Here is a 20,336-nt window from a genome sequence, read left to right as displayed (position 1 = left end):
GAAAGAAAATACACAATAATACATAAAAAAAGTTGAACATAATTATTTCAGTTTGTTTTAAATATATGTCCACCTGCTTCGACAAGGGACCATTCTGGCACAGCAACAATGACGCATTGGTTTGTTCCCGTTTTCGTTGCGGTCGTAAAAATCATCCTCACTTTAGACCGGTACGGTACCATAGTTGCGCTATGACCGTATCTCTCTGTGTTTGTGTGTGTTGAAGCCCGTGTCTGTGTGCGTGCGTGTATTCTATTGCTGACGTATTGCTATCAAGGTTAGTAAGCACAAGCTATAGCTTTGGTAAGCTTTTTGGCACAGCGGGCCCAGCGGTGGGTATGCTTTTTTTAAGTTGAAATTTAAATTGTACTCCTTTCAACGAGAATGTTTTTTGGTTTGTCAGTTTTCAGCTTCTAAACGACTCAAGTTCTCTACCTAAACGGAATATAGAAAGACTTCGTTTAGCAGACGGCAACCCAAGTGCCACAAATCCACTAAACGACCACTAAACGGCTTCTAAACGACTCAAGTTCTCTACCTAAACGGAATATAGAAAGACTTCGTTTAGCAGACGGCAAACGACTCATGCATTCTAAAAATAGCAAAAAAGCTGATGGCGCTATCTGTTGGTGGGATACACCAACCAGTTGAGCCTTCATCGCTTGGAGGAGAGCTTTCTCATTTCCTCTGTACTGTTGTATGGTTTCGCATTGAAGTTATGCATCGCTAGAACTAGAACGGCGATACGATTGTTTAAATACTAAACTCCAACGGAAATCACCAGCACTGAAAAGCAAGTGAGATTAGAGTAGGCAGCGGTCTAATGTTGTTGCGCGCAACATTGTTGCTCGGCAACATGTCGCTGAGGTGGTCTATGAATGTTGCTGGCAACATTTCGCTTTGACATTGTTTAGCGTCAAAAAATTGCCTATTAACAGCTCAGAGTTTATTTTTTATCATTCACTTGTTGAATAAAGTGTTGAAAAAACAAAATATACATCAAAAACTTTATTATAAATGCTTAAAATCCAAATTTAGTGGATGTCAACAAAACGCACACTGCTGCTGTGTCATTTCATACACCCGATTACCATGACCAAGGTAAATAGAAAATGTTGCCAGACAAAAATCAAATTGGATTGAATTTGGCATGCAACAAAGTTGCGCTAGCTGTCAAAATCCATACATTTTGCCAGCAACAATGTTGCGCGCAACAAGATTAGACCAGTGCCTAATGGTCGTTGGTGTTGATACCCACGTATCTGACCACACGACTATCCATATAGATTTTTGCTCAGAAAGTTAGAAGGCTATATAGGTCATGATAAGATGAAACTTGTCGAAACACATTGCAAGAAAAGGATAGCAATATAATGATGAGTTGTAATACGCCATCTATTGATTAAACCAATGAAGCTGTGGAGCTTTCATTTTTTTTCTATGGATATTTAATTTTCCAGTCGTTTAAGCTTAATCTGTGGCGCTTGGGAAACGACTCACGCATTCTAAAAATAGCGAAAAAGCTGGTGGCGCTCTCTGTTGGTGGGATACCCCAACTAGTTGAGCTTCATCGCTTGAAGGAGAGCTTTCTCATTTCCTCTGTACTGTTGTATGGTTTCGCATTGAAGTTATGCATCGCTAGAACTAGAACGGCGATACGATTGTTTAAATACTAAACTCCAAAGGAAACCACCAGCACTGAAGCAAGTGAGATTTGAGTAATGGTCGTTGGTGTTGATACCCACGTACCTGACCACACGACCATTCATATAGATTTTTGCTCGGAAAGTTAGAAGGCTATATAGGTCATGATAAGATGAAACTTGTCGAAACACATTGCAAGAAAAGGATAGCAATATAATGATGAGTTGTAATACGCCATCTATTGATCAAACCAATGAAGCTGTGGAGCTTTCATTTTTTTTCTATGGATATTCAATTTTCCAGTCGTTTAAGCTTAATCTGTGACGCTTGGGACGCCGCCAATCATCTCATTGCTGCTGTACAAGTTAGATTAGTTCTTTGAAGAAGGGATTTTGAAGGAAGTGATTGTGATTGTGCAGTAAATTGTGATACGTTTCGTGTAATTTATGAATATTAAGGATTGAAAAATATACTCATGTACACAAACAAAACAAATCCTGTTGTTTATTTCATCGATGACGCTTGCTTGAAAATAAAACACAAAGAAAAATAATCCCCGGCACCGTAGCTTAAGGAAGCTGCTTAGGCGATATTTAGAAAGACCACCTGGAACTTTGATGCTGTTTATCTACTGCAAAAGGCTTATTCAAGCAGCGATCTTTAGCATACCAAAATTGGCTGCTAAAGCAATTTTGGCTATTTGGGAAAGCTCATGAACACTGCGTTACGTAATTAAAAGTGGTTCCTAATCAAAAAAATTTTGTTATTGTAAACAGCTTTATTTTTACAATTGTTGCTTTTTTCGTACACGAGGGCTTTCTATCGTTTTTTCGTGTGTCGTAGGAAGTGCCGTTCTGCTCGCTGTCATTCCTATTTTATTGCAGTTCTTGTAGATTAGATTATTGCACCCGAGATAAGTATAAGTAACCTAATTTTAAATTGTTTACATTATTGTATTTTTATTGTGGCTTTGGTCAAAGTAAAATGAGTTTCAATCAATGCTGAAATTTCATTCTAAAAAAACAAAATCAAACATTTAACGGCCAGTTCAAACCGAAAAAAATAACTGTCACCACTGACACCTCAGAAGCCCTTGCACTTTGGCCAGCTGTCAGCGCGAGTAGCCGTTTGTTTATTGTTTGTGCTCCTGCCAGTGTCAGTCTGGCTGGTTCGCTTTTATTCGCAGTTTTGATTGCAAACAATACGAACCCTCCTTCGCACCGACTTTTGCGACTGGAGTGAAAATCCGCCGCGAATGAATCGTTCGCCCACTTCATTGTGAAAAAAAAAAAAAATTAAAGTAATACAAAAAACAAGCATTAAAGAACAACCCGAACGGGGTGGCGCAAGTGGGTGTTGAAAACCGGGCGTTGAAAATTTACGCGTACTCGTGGGTGTAAGTGTGTTTTTTGTGTGGTTGTGTGTTTGTGTGTGCAGTCTTATATTACGTAGCGAGCGGTCACGGGCACGGGTTCGAATCTGGCCACCGACGGCCGTGCGAAGCGCAACGGACGCAATTCAATCGACTGGGTGCTTTGTGTTTGTGTGTGTGTGTGTGTGGTGTGTGAGTGGTGGGGCCACCAGTTCGCCCCTTCGGTGCACCATCGGCGACCATCCATCCAGCCCACGATCTGTCCAACCGATGCGTCTGCGCGGTGTCACCGTTCAATAAAGCACTAAACGAGCAGCGCACGGCACGGGGAGGAAGAGACGAAGCAAGCGAACACACACACACGCACACGGTCGCGGTGGAAATCCACCCGTGGAAAGAGCCCGTGCGGCACGTGCCCGAAAGCGAGTGACCCCAGCGCATCGGGGGCTTTGACACAGTGAACTAGAAAGCGGCTGTGGTTTTTTTTGGACGGTCCGCTTTTCGTGAGCCGTGGGATTGCCAGCTGAAGAAACCACCGAAACTACCACCAACCCCCCCCCCCCCCCTCCGATGTGAACCGCTCCGCCCAGCAGCAGGACAACGAAATAAAGCGCAATGGCCGATCAAACGCCGTCACCGGAAAGTGAAGAGTTTCCCGGCAGGTTGCTGCACCAGGTAAAGTGTGTGTGTGTGTGTGTCTACCCTCGTGAAAAGCGCCGTCATGTCCCATCAGTTCTCCCGGCAGGTTTAGGGAAGTATTGATTTGAAGGGGAGGGAAATGGTGGACCTTTTTTTCTTCTCGCTCTCTGCTCTCGCGCCGCTGCTGCTGCTGCGCTTTCACGTAACGCACGCGGAACCGACCGGCCACTTTCTCCGATGAATGAAACATGAAACATGAAAGGCGTGAAGGCAGCGGTGGCAGTGGCGGCCCATAAATAGCCTCACCACCTTGACCCTGAGCGGAGCCGAGTGGTGGTTTTTGGCAGTGGCCGCATATTTTTAGCACCGTTGCGGTCGCCCGCCCCCACACACTCGCAACGCTCAGCCCCGTGCATTGTAACGCATTTCCCTACAATCAAACGCGGCGGGTCAGTCGGGACGAGGTTTGGGAGACGAACGCCCAGAGCAACGTGCACGCCTGAGCCAATCAACCGTCATCAATCAATTCCGGATGTTTCTCCGGCACCGCGGGTTACGGGGTGCAACTTCCTGTCCGTGTGTGAGAGAGTTTTTTTTAAAATGGCTTCACCCCTCGGCATGTTGGGCAGGCCCGGTAATGTAATCTAATCAAGTTCCGTCAACTGGAAAGACGAGGCGAGAGACGATTGGAGGTTCGGATAGGGAGAGAGAGAAATAAACCGTCGCACCGTATGAGCGATGAGCTTCCCAGCCATCCAAAATCCTCCACCGCCGCAGATACGCGGGCGGCGGGCAATTCAGGTGAAGCAGAGACGTCCTACGCCATCCACTCAGGGCCGCTTTCTACTCGCCGCTTTGACATTGGTGGACGCGTGTTGAGGGCCGAGCGAGTTGCATTTGGTGTGAGCGCCCGACAGACAAGAACGACGCAAGAACGACGGCAGCTGGCCACTTGTCTTTGAAGGTAAGTTGCCAATGGTCTCCCAGCCCCAACCGGGCAACAATCTGAAAACCCGTTCCTTATTTCTTCTCTTTTTTTACAGTTTTTTGGCTTCCGATGGCCCGGAGCTGAATCTGCCAGAACGGGGAAAACAGCGACGATTGTCAGCTGCTGCCTGTCTTGGCAGGGCTGTTCTTATGCTGCGGTCACTGCTGAAACCCAACACTGCTTCGCCATCTGTCCGTTGTATGGCTCGGAGGGAAAGGGGTGGAGTGCGACAAAAAAAACGAGTAGCACAGTCAGGGCTGTAACGAAATGATTGAGCGAAAGCATAAAACAAACCGTGTTTTTTATGTTTAATGCACATGCATAGTTTGTTTGTGCCTTTCTTGTTTCTCAATCCCTCGCTCGGCCTCTCTCTCTCTCTCATTATCTTATAAGGGGTCTTTAGACTTTTGCTAATTCATGCATGCGTGGGGTTTGATCTGCAAAGCGAAAGCGCAAGATGTGGCCATGACGGCGGGCGCACTGTTTCATGCGCCCGATGTAAATGAACACGAGCGAACCGGGCGTCTAGCAATGATTACAGATAAGGGGGAGAAGAAAAACAAAAGGTGAAAGCCATGTTTATTAAGCCACATCAAGCTCTGTTGCCTACTTGCACGATTTTGGCTGCTGTTCGTGCGATATCCAATGCAAGACACCTTCAGTGAGACAGTTTGATTTTGAACATAGCATGTGTGAGAGATTGTGTTGAAACGCGTTGTACCCAGTTTATCATTAAGCTAGCTTTACGTTGAGAGCAGTGCTGCAAAATGTCAAAGTCAATGTCATAAAATAATCTGACTGAAACAAAATCCACGTCGGCGTCATGCGCTCATTTGTAATAATCAGAGGCGATACTCAAAACGATGGGTGTGACCAATGCATGCTTCGTGACATTTTTGCGACCATCGCTTGGTCAGTCACAATGTCATGACTTTTTTTTTTACTGTGATCAGTTCTGCAAAATGTCACTGTCATAGTTATAACAAATTTCGGCTGAAACAAAATAATGTCAGCGCCACGAGCTCTACTGTGATGGCCAGAGGTGAGACTCAAACAACTGGTGCTATCATCACATGCTTGGTGACATTTTGTGCTAACAACTCTTGGTCAGCCACTTGGTGATCATCTCGATAGTCATGGGAGATATGCGGTGCGTACGAGTGGTTCCAAGATACAAAATGAGCATGCTTTCTTGCTCTGTTTGACCCGACAGACACTTAAACCAGACAGAGCGAGAAAGCATACTCATTTCGCTGCTTGGAACCGCACTCCAAGTATATTCCAAGAATGTCGTGGATATCAGGCTTTAAATAAGGTAGGGAATTTGCGCTCCACACTTTGAGCAACAATTCTCAACCAATTGTGTGTTTCTTGAAGTCACGCAATGTGCTAGAAACGTAATTTTCGACTAACTTTTGGTGTTTGGTACGATATATTCTATGGCAAGGGCAGACTCATGGTAGCCCTAACACATCAAAAGTATTATTGTATTCAAAATGCAGCAAAGTCTGCAATCTTTCAACCGATTATCGTATTTACAAAATCTTTACATACGTGTCAGTAAAAAATAGTAAACAGTCGCATCCACGATAGTACAGCTGTTTATTCGGTATTCAGGTATAATTCCATTCTCAAACTCGATTAGAACGGATAGAAGATTTTTTCTATGTTGACTAATAGAAATTACCGTATTTTAGTGAGTGTAAGGACCCCCTTTTAAGTCGATAATGACCAAAATCATATTAAAGGGGTTGTTATACAGTGCCTACCATAACTATATGGACAGTCGTTTTTCGCGATTTGCGGAAAATTCAGAAGAGACAGATAAAAACAGTGAATGATGAATTGTGCAAAATACTATTTCACATATTTGTAAATGTTTTTCAAAATTGTATGACCATTTAGGATCGTTTCATAACTATAAAGACACTTCGAAAAAAAATTGTTTTTTATACTAGCTAATGCATTTAAAAATCGTCCAAAAATAAAAATAACATATTTTTGGAAGGTTTTACAGAAATACATTTTTTGATGATTTATCGCCTCTGTAGTAGTAAGAGAATATGGAAGGTTACATGGGAGGTGGGAGGAAAAAATATCAGATTTGGATTACATTCCTTAACTATATATGTAAGAACAGCTAACATTTGGTTTCTGCTTAAAATCGTTATTTTGGGTTATGTTTTAATTTTGATTTTTTTTACTTTGATCTAGGAGAAATTGATAAGATTCTCATGACAGTTTAAAATTATTATTTTTTTATCGTTTTTCCAAATACTTTGGTTTGTATGGTTACAACAATCATTAACTGTAAAAAAATAGATTTTTTGTATATTATAAAATTATTTTCTTAATTATTCTTATGAAACACATAACACTTTAAAAAAGTTATTAAACACTTTAATAATCGTCAAAAATGTATTTCTATAAAACAGTCCTAAAATATGTTATTTGTATTTTTGGACGATTTTTAAATGCATCAGTTAATATAAAAAACTATTTTTCGAAACATCTTTTTAAGTTATGGTACGACCCTAAATTCGTTTTTTTTTTTTGTAATAAGCCATGGTAATAAAATATAGATAAAAATACAAAGATGTGAAATAGCACTTTGCACAATTCATACATTCACTTTTTTTATCTATCTCCTCCGAATTTTCCGCAAATCGCAAAAAAAAAACAACTGTCCATACTGTCCAACAACTGTCCAGTTATGGTAGGCGCTGTAGACGGGTAGTATATTTTTTATTACATTTTCGAGACTAGGAAAAAGCAAGGAGTATGTTGCCAAGGATATGCGTAAGGAAAATGAAAGAGGTTTGGAAACTGAGCGACTAATAAATCTCGCTGGTTCCTTAAATTTTCGATTTAAGTTCCTAAATTCACTTGCTAAATTCAGATTCACTTTAGCATAAGGACAAAAACGAATGCTAAGAAAATACCAAAAAATCCGGAGGTAGATTGATGGCCTTCCACTCGTTTTTTCTAGAAAAAAAAGAAGAAAAAAATGGTCTGAAATAAATTGGCAACATAGACAAAGATGTTTTTAAAGTAATTTAATTCTAGATTATTAAAAATTCATCAGGGAGGGTCGTCTTTGACTGCTTAAAGTAATGAAATTAAGGATCTGATACTTTTACAGGTGATTTTTTATTGCTTAAAACTGAAATTTAAACCTCGAAATTAGCAAAATGTCGTTCTCGATCACGATTTCTCGCTATTTTTTCATTTCAAGAAATTAAAGGCTTAAAGCTATTATCGATTCAAACAAAAATGATCTACAAAAACAAAGCAAAACATGTAGATGTTATGCGTAAAATTCTGTTGCTTGACATATTTCTTTGCTAAACACGAATCTGGTGTTCGAAGCGAAGCACGTTATTTGCAATACAATTTTAAACTTTATTCCAATAATAGAATAAATCTTCTTGCTGCAAAAAAAAAAAAAACAAAACAAAAAGCAGCCAGAATGCTCTAGAAAAGGTAGAAAAACGTAATATCCGATTTTAGCTAGTCGCAATTGTAAGGTTAAATAATAGCCCATGGTTACCGAAACAAAAAGCATTTTTGGTTAGGCAAGGCACCGAGCACCGTGCCTCAAATTAGCTCTAAATCGTCCACATTCCCCACATTCCATACGATCGATCCGCCCGTGCTGCCCTACATACCCATACGCTGGCAGCTCAGCTGGCCCGGGAGCGAACGGTTCCATTCCCCGTTTGCGCCGACCCACGGTGGGCTTCCCGGAGACGGTGGCCCAAACGCGCACCGGCTGCAGCTATTGCGGCTTATGTTTTCGCTGCCGTTTCCGCCGCGCCGTGCCGGTGGTGGCGGCAGTGGATTAGCTGAATGCGATTTACCCCAGCGGTGGGGAAAGCTGATACGGGCGCACCGGTTGTAACCTGATCGGGAAGGGTGGACGCATCGGCTCGCTGCGGTTAGCGTAATGTACTGTCCGGTTCGGTTTTGCGCTTGGCGAATAGCTGTGAGAGACGTGCAAAAAAAAAACAACCAAATGGACAAACAACAAGGCTTCGTACGGCATCGTTTCATTAAGCCGGCGAAGAATGTGTACGCCACGCTACTAATTGTATTTGGCGCTGGTTGTTCCGTTCTGAGAAGGGAGCTCTGAGGATGTTGTAAAGGGAAAAAACGCACCCAGCCACCGGAGGTCATTAGCCTTCGTTGGGCCTGTTGGGTCCGCAGGATTCGCGGCCTCGATTTGCAAGCCCGTTGCGGTCCGCTGTGGGCAAGGTGGGTGGGAGGAGCCCAGCGCTGCAAAACAGTAGATGCGCGACACTCGGCATGAGCGGACCACCACCGCGCTAGCAGGCGCTCGGGCCGCATATACTGCCGGCATACTGATGGGACTGTTCGAGCGCAAGATACGCGAGCTGCGCGTGCTGAGCAAGCTGCATAATCGCAAACTTCGCATCTTAAAGGCGGCCCTGTGGGACAACGTGGAGCTGCTGGAGGACCTGCTGCAGGAGGAGGTGCACCTGATCGACTGTCTCGATTCGTGGGGCCGGGCGCCGATCCATGCGGCCGCCATCACGGCCGACTCCCGCTGCCTCCCGATGCTGATCCACGCCGGGGCAAACATCAACGCGACGGCCGGCTGCCGGTGTGACAATAAGGTAAGGGATGAAGTGCGTCCGAGCAGGCGTTTCGGGGAGGGGCTGTATTAACCTTTTGGTTGCTTCCTGTGCTTTCCCAGACTGCGCTCCACTTCAGTGCCGAGCATGGGCACGTGAGCAACATCAGGGTGCTGCTCGATGCCGGTGCCTCCTTCGTCGCGAAAGATCGCAACGGGCTGACGGCCCTGGACCTGGCGGAGCGGAGCGGGCACGAGGCGTGCGTACAGCTGCTGAAGGATGCAGCCGGTGAGTAGCTAGGTGCCGGAGGTGCCATCGGTCTTATCGGTTGCGCTCTATCTGTCTTTTTTGCAACAAAAAAAAAAAGAAGGGAGAAAACAACCGCGGTTTATTGAGTTAAGTTGTGTAAACAAAAGGCACGCTGCGGAGGCTAATTAATTTAATCTAAGCGATAATGAGCAGGCGGGCTCGAGTAGGTCAGTAGTGTAAGCGGACGGCGACGACATCTGCTTCGAAACGGTTACTTTATTTATGTGCAATAGAGAGAGAGAGAGAGAGAGCGGGAGAGAGGGAGAAGGCAAAGATAAGGACAGCAAGGACAATGTGCTAGAAATACGCAAAACGCCGCTCGGTCACAACTACATCCGCAGGGATGACGGCCAGGCCCGATCCAGACCGGGTTGGGGTTGTGGAATGTGGGGGAAACCCTTTTTTGTTGTTGTTGTTGTTAGAGGGCGTCCCGTTGTCAACCCAATTTTTCTCGGGCATGCGCATGATGCCGGCTTCAAACAACGTTGGGCTTCCAGCGTACGATACTGCTTCGGCGCTTGCGAACGGGACCGTGATTCTTTCGCCCTTTTCCGCAGGCGTCTTGTTCGCGCTCTCCCTCTCTATCTCATGATGGAATCAATTGTCTGTTAGAAAACACTTGCAGTTAGGGCTAGGAGTTAAGGAGCAAGTGTCTGTTAGTGAATGAAAATTTTGAATTTAGGATTTAAAATTATAAAAAATAAGGAAGTTTATTTTAGCATTTACACGTGTTGGTTGGCACTTCCTCTCACGCGCTCGTTCTCAATAGAAATCTTACAATTTTCCGTGTGAGAGACGGAGCTCGTTACGACGGCGCGTTTTTTTTTCTCTTCTGGTCCGTCTGCAGACATACACACAAAGTCAGGGAAAGCACAAAACAACAACAACAACAACAACAACAACGTTCCGGTGGACCACGATGATGGCATGATAGTCACCGCAACACGGCAAAAAACGAAAACCCCGTACCAATACCACGCCACGCGGTCGCGCGTGATACGCAAGGCAATCGGTGTCGGTGGCGTGGGCTCGTCGGCTCGTGTGTTGTGCCGGAGTGGCTGCAGTCTGGTTTATTATTTTTTTTTTTGCGCAAACCCGCCAACTGCTGTGGCAAAGCGTGGCGGGAAAGGCATCGGCATCGCCTGCCACTTCGCTCCGGTGCGGGATCGTGATTGGATGTGTGGTTTACTTTGCTGCTTGCACCGGGACACACACTACGGGATCGTCCGGGCCGGCTAGCAAAAGAAAAAAAGTCGAAAGGAACAAACGGTGCGCTCTGTACGCGACAGTCCTGACGCTGATGTGGTCCACGTTTTGCCGCGAGCGATGGTAGCGTAGTGGGTCCACGTCCCATGGACACGGCGTGTGTAGACATTGGTGTGACGTGCGCGAACGTGCGCGTGTGATTCGTGACGCAAGACAAAGGGGCGGCCCCAAAGATGTCCTGGAAGTTTGGCGAGGTGCCCAAACCGGGCGCCGAACAGGCGTTCGATGCGTGCGACTACTTCGTGGACGAGGTGATCGAACCGTGGAAAATACCAGGTAACCACGGGCGTAATTGAACAAAACGCTCTCTGTCAGTGTGTGTGTGTATGTATGTGTGTATGTGTGCGTGTGTGACCCTTTCTGCAATATTGATTGTTGCGCAAAGGTGAAAGGATCAAGCAGGGGGAGGGGGGGGGGGGCAGAGTCCGCGTGGACTTATTTTTAGTGCCCGTGTGGACTCTCACGTGTGAATGCAGTTGCGTGCCGCTGGGTACTTACACCACTCAACAGGCGCCAGTGTGTGCGTGTATGTGTGTGTGTGATTTTTTTTGTTAGTTTTCCCTTCGTTGTCGTTTCCACGTGTGTACATTAGTGATGGGTAAAGTTGGCAAAAATCCGAGTAGTCGACTCTGGTAATGTCGGAACCGACTCCTGAAGGTAGGTCCGTCCAGCATTATCCGGTGTCAGAGTCGCCTGGAGTTGTCAGGACTCATTCGGAGTAGTTTGGAGTTGGCCGAAGTGGTCCGGACTCGTCCAGAGATGTTCGGAGTTGCCAGGAGTTGACCGAAGTCGCCAGTAGTCGGAGTGGTCCGGAGTTGTCAGGAGTCGTCCGGAGTTGTCCGGAGTCGTTCGGAGTCGTCTGCAGTCATCCGGAGTTGTCCAGAGTTGTCCAGTGTCGTCCGGAATCGCCCGGAGTCGCCCGGAGTCGGAGTCGTCCACAATTGTCCGGAGTTGGTCGGAATCGGAGTCGTCCGAATTTGTCCGGAGTCGTCCGAAATCATTCGGAGTCAGCCTTCGAAACCAAGGCCTGTTTACGAAGTGCAGGAATTGATGACTCTGGACAAATCCGGACGACTTTTAACGACTTCGGTCAACTCTGGACGACTCCAGAAAGACTCCGGACAACTCAGGACAACTCCAACTCTGGACGACTCAGGATAACTCCAACTCCAGGCGACTCAGGATAACTCCAACTCCGGGCGACTTCGGACAACTCGTGGCAACATCTCTGGACATCTCTGGACAACTCCGGACGACTCCAGAGGAATCCGAACGACACCGGACGACACCGGACGACTCCGACTCCGAGTGGAACTGGCGGTTACCATTTTCCCGGAGTCGGAATCGGACTAACAATAAACGGTGTATGATCGGAGTCGTGGGTGCGCTCCAGAGAGCACATCGCTAGTGTGCACATGCATGTTTAATTCCGCACGGGCAGCGAGCATACAAATGTTGCAATCGATTTTTTTTACATTTTAATTGCCGTCTGGCGTTTTGGAAAGGTAACGAACACCTTTCAAACCATTGTTTGAACGAATTTGCAACAATGATTGACCTCCAGAAATTTGGAACGGTTTATTGTGCGGAGGGGCGGTGCGTGTTGTCTCCTTGACGAAACGGAGCATTCGCAGCGAAATACATTAAAGGCGATAACCGGGCAAAGCAGAGCAACAGAGGCAAAAGACACGAAGACGAGTTTTACGATCGATGGATCCAGTTGGCCGTAAAATGATATCGTTTCCTCCGTAAAGAGCAGTTTTCTTTGTGTGAAAAAAGAAAAAAAAAGCCTCACGCAAGTTATACCAGCTTTGCGGTTTTGCGGAACGGAACTTCCCAGCTGCTGCTGCTGCTGCTGGTTTAATGTCTGCGGTTTTGGGCTTCCGTTGGCTTCCTTAGCTTAGATATCGCTGCTGCTCAGCACCGATCGAACCCGCGGTTGAAATGTAGCTTGGAAAGGGTAACAAAACAAATGCTTCTCAATCTCTCTCCCGCTGCTAGATACGCGCGAACAGATACGCAGCCAGAAGCATCGGGCACTGCGGGAGGCGGTGACGGCGACGGACGAAACCGCCGTCCAGCTGCTGCTGGAGAGCATCGGTTCGGATCGAGAAATCATCGTCAATATGGCACCGGGCGGTGCCAACACGCTCCTGTTCATGTATGTAGCTTTCCGTTTCCCGTGTTGGCGTGTGAAAACTTTTGTTTTAACTCTCTGTTCTCTTTCTCTCTTTCTCTCCTTCGCTTCGCCAGTGCGGCACAGGCTGGGTCGGAGCGCATCGTCCAGCTGCTGCTGGAAGCCGGTGCGGATGGGCGGGCACATGCGGTCACCAAATACTCGCCCCTGTACACGGCGGTCCACAACGGGCATACGCAGGTGGCCGCCCTGCTGCTCGACCGGTTTCCCGAGCTGGTGCAGCAGGTAACGGTCGAACGGTGGCTCCCGTTCCATGCCGCCTGCATCAATGGGCACTGCGCGGTGGTGGAGCTGCTCATCAAGCACCCGTACGTGGAGGAGCTGCTCGGTGTGTACCGCAGTCCGAACGGGGAGCTCGAGTGGCGGCTGCCGTTCGACCCGAACGCGCAGGACGTGGCCGGCCAGACCGCACTGTACGTGGGCTGCCTGCTCGGCAATCCGCAGCTCGTCGAAACGTTGCTGAAATGGCGGGTGAAGTGTGTGCGGCATACGCTGGCGTCCAGCACCGACCACGAGCAGGCGGAAATGGGCGGCAGTGGTGGTCGTGATCACGGTGGTAGTGGTGGTGGTGGTAGTAGTACTAGCAACCCGCTCAGTCCCACCAGCCGCAAGATATCGTTCGGCATACAGTCGATCATGTCGCGGCTCAGCCTGAGCGGCGGCCGCACCGATCCGTCCGAGGAGGGGGAGGAGGGCCAGCAGGGCGAGATGCGCTGCCCGCTCGATCTGGACATTCTTTGCGGGGCGGCCCGGGAGACGGCCCTGCTCGCCGCGGTTCGCGGTGGCTTCCTGGACGTGGTGACGATACTGCTGGAGAACGGGGCCGACCCGAACGTGATTGCGCGCGCCGTAGAAGACCAGAACGATCCGAAGTAGGTATTTATTTACTTCAATTAATTTAACCGCCAATAAGTTTTTACAAATTTTAATAGTAATGCTTAGAAAATAACGAAACCAACAGCTTTAAAGGCCGGGGTACATTGTCCGTACTCGCTAGTGTAATTTCGATTTGCACTAGCGCATCTGGCGAAGGTCAGGAACATCGATAGTGCTAAGGATTAAACCAGCAGTGAAGCAAGACTGATCAATATGCCGTCTCTTTTCTAAAGAATCTATTTCCATAAGTTGACAGCGATACCGTGGTACAGTCGTCAACTCGTATGATTCAATAACATGCCCGTCATGGGCTCAAACCGTCCCCCCATAGCAAGGATTGACTATTCGGCATGTCCGCGTAGGACATTACGAAGAAGTAGTAGTAGAATAAAAGTAGAAGAAGTAGACAACGGTCTGAATATGCGGGGCAAAGGAGAAAAGAGCAATATGCGCCGAATAACGACTCTGGTGAAGAGTTTCTGTACTTTTTCAATCCGAGTAATGCCTCCAATACTGGTAGGACTCAATATTATGCTGATGGTCGAATCTAGAAGAGGGACGGGCTAGGCCAAACCCGTTCGGTGGCGATTGGAGGAAAGATGTTCAAATCAAATGCGAAGTCCCCTTGGCTATCGACAGGAAGGATGCGGCTAACGACACTACCTTGAAGTACGCCAGAGGAGCAAGAAAATTTATCAGATAATGTTTTACCTAATTTGACAAGGTTTGAAAGGTAAGACTGTAACCATTCAATGAGAGTAGATGAGATTTCAAGTTTATTAAGCTTAGTCAACTGTAGAGCATGTGAAACACGATCGAAAGCTGCTTTCAGATCGAAGCAGACAGCGTCAATCTGAATGCCATATATTCAGGAATTGAAATAAAGATGAGACAAAGGACATAAGATTTGTACTTGTGGCACGTTCAGTCATAAAGCCATGTTGCTTAGGACTTATCCAGGACCGGCAGGCATTGGATATTGCAGGATGCAATACCGATTCGAATGCTTTTGCACCTCCACAAAGCAGGGTGATGCCACGATAATTGCTTACATTGTCACAATTATTCTTTTGATGTATGGGAAAAAGTTACCTGGATTTCTACAAGGTGGGAATCGTTTTTCAATTAGCGAATAATTGGCAGCCAGCATCCTTGCACGCAACTCAACTACCTGATATAGGTGAAGTTTGGGACGACTTCAAAAGTCCATTCATCTATGTGTACGTAACCCCTACGTCAGTTTGGATTCGTTATTAGTAGGGTCGCTGATGTTGCCGCCATCAGTTTGGTCTTTGCCTCTATTATCTGCAATCCGAGGTGCCACCTGCTCGATCCCTTGGAAGGCTTCTGCTACTTAGGAGAACTGCAGACCAATGATGTCTATATCAAATGCCAGGATATGGGTTGATTTATAACAGATTGTTCTCGTAGTCTCCACCCTGGAGATACGGATGGCTTTCTCTAGCGCCAAGTTGAATAGGAGACAGGCCAGTCTGTCCCCGTACCGCAATCCTTTGGTGGTAGCAAAAGGCCCTGAGAGTTTTCCATCCATCTTCACCTGGCAATTGACGTTGGTCATAGTCATTCTAACTAGCCCTATTAGTTTGGCCTAGATTCCAAAAGAGTTCATAGCGTCTTTCAGTTTTACCTTGTCTATGCTATCATATGCGGCTTTGAAGTCAATAAAGTGATTGACGTGATGATACGTGTTGTGTCAGTATTATCCCATCTTCTCCTAGATCTGCCGCATGGGGAATCTGCCGCACTAGGACACAGTATTTTAATCATTAGGAGTATTGATATAATAAGTAGATAAATTATCAGCAAATAGAATACAAGCCTCAACGGGTGCTGAGCCAGAGCGATTGTCGAGATGAATGGGATAAGGAAGGACTTTATGAGTTTGTAGGGAATGGAAATGTTGCCTTAAATGGCGGGGATGGGTCACAAGTAGAGCTTGTAGCTTACATTCTATAGTAATCTATGAACGATAACGTACCCGATTATAATTACGATATGCAGATGCTGCGTATTTAAAGGCGCTAAGGTTGTGCAATGATCAATGCCGTTGGTAATAGTGTTGGATAACTCTGATTCAGATTCATGAATCTTAGTGAATCTTTGAAATTATTCAGTGAATCTGAATCTCGGATGGCAAGATTCATGAATCTCGAAAGATTCACGAGTCTCTAGGCATTCACGAATCTTAGGCCGCGGGGCCACGGGGCTTTCTCAAGCTGAGAAAACATTCTCAAGCACTCATTTAAGTTTCTCAAGCACTCAAAACTTGTTCTCAGACGCGAGCTCGTGGCCGTCGTCAATTTTTCTCACTCTGAAAAACTGATAAAGCCACTCAAGTTTTATGTAGCTTTAAATAGAAAATATGTTTTTAATCGCATTTTTTTAACTTTTTCAATTATAAATATTGAATACATTTTCCAAAGAGATTATCGAAAAACAAATAGCACAATTGCTTATATTTCAGTTATCCGATCGCTGCATCGTTAATTTTCTCAAAGATTCTCAAAGATTCTCAAAAGCGATTTTGTTCCGATTCGACAAACGCTGAGAACGAGGATTTCTCACAAGCATTCATGAGAGCTTGAGAATATGAGCGCTGAGAATCCCCATGGCCCCGCGGCCTTAAGGGATTCATAAATCTTCAAAGATTCACAGAGCTTGAACTTTTTATTACTTTTCTTCTTGGCGTAACAACCTTGGTATGCAATACAGGCTATACAGGCTTTCAAGACTTCTTGGCAAGTACGACGTAGCCTAATAGTTTGTTTTCCTACGGGGAGACGGTCCATGAGAGGCTTGAACCCACGACGGACATGTTGTTAAGTCGTGCGAGTTCACCACAGCACCATCGTACAAATTCAATGTTTTGAAAATCATACGTCTCTAAAGATTCCAGATTCCCTGGAGATTTTATGAATCTTAGAGATCTATGAATTCTTGGAGATTCATAAATCTTGCGATGCGAATCACTCATCGATGAAGATTCGTATGAATGAATCTCAACGAAAGATTCGTGAAACCTAACTATGGTTGGTAACGGCGTAAATAACAATTGTTGTCCGTCCGTAGAGAACGAAGCAGACGATTCGACTATGGTGGCTTCACATGGAGAAAGAAGAGGTACATACATGTAAGTTATTCGTGAAAAATGTTACAGCTTCATCGACCGACGACGTGCAGGAGGGTTGCAAAGCATTAAGCGTTCGTTTTGCACAGTGTAACAGCATAGTTCTTAACCCCTCCCCTCCTTCTTTTTCCCTTTCAGATCTTCGGACGAGATCTACGGCTTTTCCAACGTGCCGCTGGCCGAGGCGACGCGCCAAAAGTCGCTGCCGATGGTGGAGCTGCTGCTGAAGCACGGCGCACGGGACGACCAGTCGGTCGCGCTCGGCATCGCCGTGCAGAACGGCGACGAACCGATCATCTGCCGGCTGTTCGCGATCAAAGCCCATCCCGATCCGGACTACAAGATCAACAAGCGGGCGCTCGCCGGACAGGAAGCGTCCACGCCCGAGTACGGCACGGCGCCGCTCGCGTTCGTCGGCAAGCTGGGCGGCAGCTTCACGTACAGCTCGCTGTTCCCGAGCACCGCCACCATGATCAACTGGCACAGCAATAACTGCCGGCTGGGGCTGATCCGCATGGCGTGGGTCAGCGAGGCGGTGCTGCAGTGCAACCGGAAGCTGCGGGCGCACCCGAAGTGCCACCAGCTGGCGCTGGCCGCCCTGACGCGCATCGATATCTCGCACAACACGCTCACGACGCTGCCGGCCGAGCTGTTTGCGCTCGGCAGCCTGCGCTATCTGAACGCGGCGCAGAACAAAATCGAGCGGCTGCCGCTGCCCGACGAGGACGCTGGCGGGCAGGGCAAGCGGCGCGGCTCGGCCAAACCGGCCGACTACCAGTGCCCGGTGCTGGAGGAGCTGTACCTGCAGGACAATCGGCTCGAGTGCGTGCCGGCCGTCCTGTTCCGGCTGCCGAACCTCGCGATCCTGGACGTGTCGAACAACAAGCTGCAGGAGCTGCCGTTCGAGATGTGGAAGGCGCCGAAGCTGAAGGAGCTGAACGTGGCGTTCAACTTTCTCAAGGATCTGCCGTCGCTGCCGCTGCCCGAGCTGCTGCTGAGCGGCGGGCAGGGCCAGGGCGGGGACGGTGGCCGGCCGGAGCTGCCCTCCCCTGTGACGATCGCGGTGGAAGGTGGTGGTGGTGGTGGTGGGGGTTGTGGTAGCAGTGCAGCGGCTGCCGCCATGTTCCATCCGTACACTGGCACGAGCGCCTCGTTCGACGATGGTACGGAGGCGCTGGCGCGGAACCGCCACGTGACGAACCTGGAGCTGGTGCGGCACCACATTTGGGCCCGCTCGCTCGAGGTGACCGAGCAGGAGCTGCGACTGGCGGACGCCCGCCACGACAGTGCGCTGTCGCAACTGAGCAGCCTGAATTTGGCGAACAACCTGTTCACCAGCATCCCGCTGGCGCTGCCCTGCCTGGCGGTCAATCTGACGCGCCTCAACATGTCCTATAACAGCCTGCGGTCGATGGGCCACGTCACCAGCTATCCGGCGTCGTTGAAGCAGCTCGACCTGGGCCACAACGAGATCAGCTGCTGGCCCAGCCTGCCCCGCATTGCGGCGTCCGATCCGCACCTGATGTGCTACAACCCGCAGGAGGGCAAGAAGCATCCCACGGATAGTGGTGGTGGTGGTGGTGGTGGTGGAGCGGGCACTGGTGGTGGTAGTGGGGGCAAATCGGGCAGCCGTGGCGGGTCGGGCGGCGGCGACACGACGCCCTCCTCCAACGCGTCCACCACGTCGTACGGTGGCACGGAGATGACGACGGTGGTGAAATCGTCCACCAGCTCGAACAGCATCACCTCCCTGCGCACGGCCGTGCTGAAGAGTGTGTGCTGCCATCGGCGCCACCTGCGGCTCGAGTCGCTGCGCACGCTCGTGCTCGCCGACAACTCGCTCACGCGCATCCAGCTCTCCACCGACGACGTGACGACGCTGGGCGAGTCGGACGATGCGGAGTGGAGCCTGATCGGGATGGCCAAGTCGCGGCTCATCTTTCCCAACCTCTCGATGTTGGACATCAGCAACAACTGCCTGAAAGAGATACCGGCCTCGATCCACGAGCTGACCAACCTGAGCGTGCTGAACCTGAGCGGCAACATGGACATTACCGAGCTGCCACCGCACATGGGGCTGCTGTCGCGGCTCTGGAACCTGAACACGCGCGGCTGCTCGCTCCAGGACCCGCTGCGCTCGATGATCGACAGCAAAAAGTACAAAACGATGGACATCGTCGGCTACCTGAAGTCGGTGTACGAGGACGCGCGGCCGTACGCGCGCATGAAGCTGATGGTGGTCGGCGTGCAGGGCATCGGCAAGACCAGCCTGCTCGAGCAGCTGCGGGCGGAGGGCTCCGCCCGGGGGAAGAAACCGGTCGACCACTGGGCGAAGCGGATGGGCCACCGGCACATCAACCAGAAGACGTCCCGCGGCATCAACATGTCGACGGTCGGCGTCGACATCGGCGACTGGGTGTGCGAGAAGAAGGTGCGGGGCCAGTCGCACCACGGGCCGGTCGTGTTCCGCACGTGGGACTTTGGCGGGCAGCGGGAGTACTACGCGACGCACCAGTACTTCCTGTCCAAGCGCAGCCTGTACCTGGTGCTGTGGCGCATCATCGACGGGCGGCGCGGCCTGGCCGAGGTGCTCCAGTGGCTCGGCAACATACAGGCGCGCGCCCCGAACTCGCCCGTCATCATCGTCGGCACGCACTACGATGCGGTCGGCGAGACGCTGCCGGCGAAGAAGGCGGAAGAGCTGCAGCAGATCATACGCGACCGGTTCATCGCGGTGTCGGACGCGGAAAAGATTGGGCTGCCGCGCGTGCTCGACTCGATCGAGGTGAGCTGCCGGACCGGGCACAACATCAAGCTGCTGGTGGGGCTGATCTACGATACGGCGTTCTCGCTGCGGCCGCCCGGCTGCAAGGAGCCGCTGCTGTACCAGCGCGTCCCGGCCAGCTACCTGGCGCTGGAGGACGTGGTCGCGAACATTGCCGCCAGCCTGCGGCAGCACGGTGCCGATCCGGTGCTGGACGCGGACCGGTACCGCCAGACGGTCACGCACGAGATGCAGCTGCGCGGGCTGAAGGGTTTCCGGGACTGGTCGGAGCTGAACCAGGCGACCATGTTCCTGCACGACAACGGCGTGCTGCTGCACTACGATGACGCGACGCTGCGCGATCTGTACTTTCTCGACCCGCAGTGGCTGTGCGACATGCTCGCGCACGTGGTGACGGTGCGCGAGATCAACCCGTTCGCGCGCACCGGTGTGATGAAGATGGACGATCTGCAGCACGTGTTCAAGAGCTCCTGCCTGGGCAGCAACAATAATCGAGGGTAAGCGGGAAGGGTGAAAG

The 20,336-nt window shown here is 49.1% G+C and overlaps 1 protein-coding gene across 4 annotated transcripts in view; it reads left to right on the top strand.

Moving 5' to 3' along the window:
• Nucleotides 1–2,785: 2,785 nt before the first annotated feature.
• LOC1272399 (leucine-rich repeat serine/threonine-protein kinase 1) overlaps nucleotides 2,786–20,336 on the top strand; it is a 30,419-nt gene continuing 12,868 nt past the window's right edge. The window contains exons 1-6 of one of the 4 annotated variants that reach the window (XM_061642696.1): nucleotides 2,786–3,691; nucleotides 9,086–9,280; nucleotides 9,361–9,526; nucleotides 12,815–12,974; nucleotides 13,067–13,882; nucleotides 17,173–20,316. In XM_061642696.1, the coding sequence (XP_061498680.1) occupies nucleotides 3,632–3,691; nucleotides 9,086–9,280; nucleotides 9,361–9,526; nucleotides 12,815–12,974; nucleotides 13,067–13,882; nucleotides 17,173–20,316 (4,541 nt within the window). In that variant the 5' untranslated portion in view covers nucleotides 2,786–3,631. Of the gene's footprint in view, nucleotides 3,692–8,090; nucleotides 9,281–9,360; nucleotides 9,527–10,092; nucleotides 11,090–12,814; nucleotides 12,975–13,066; nucleotides 13,883–16,976; nucleotides 17,038–17,172; nucleotides 20,317–20,336 lie in introns of those variants that run through there. The other 3 variants (XM_061642685.1, XM_311349.6, XM_061642707.1) reach the window with 3 other exon arrangements.

Source organism: Anopheles gambiae, chromosome X (assembly GCF_943734735.2).
Source record: "Anopheles gambiae chromosome X, idAnoGambNW_F1_1, whole genome shotgun sequence".
NCBI classification, from domain to species: domain Eukaryota; kingdom Metazoa; phylum Arthropoda; class Insecta; order Diptera; family Culicidae; genus Anopheles; species Anopheles gambiae.
Note: the sequence above shows the minus strand (reverse complement) of the source record. Positions and strands in the feature narration are given on the sequence as shown.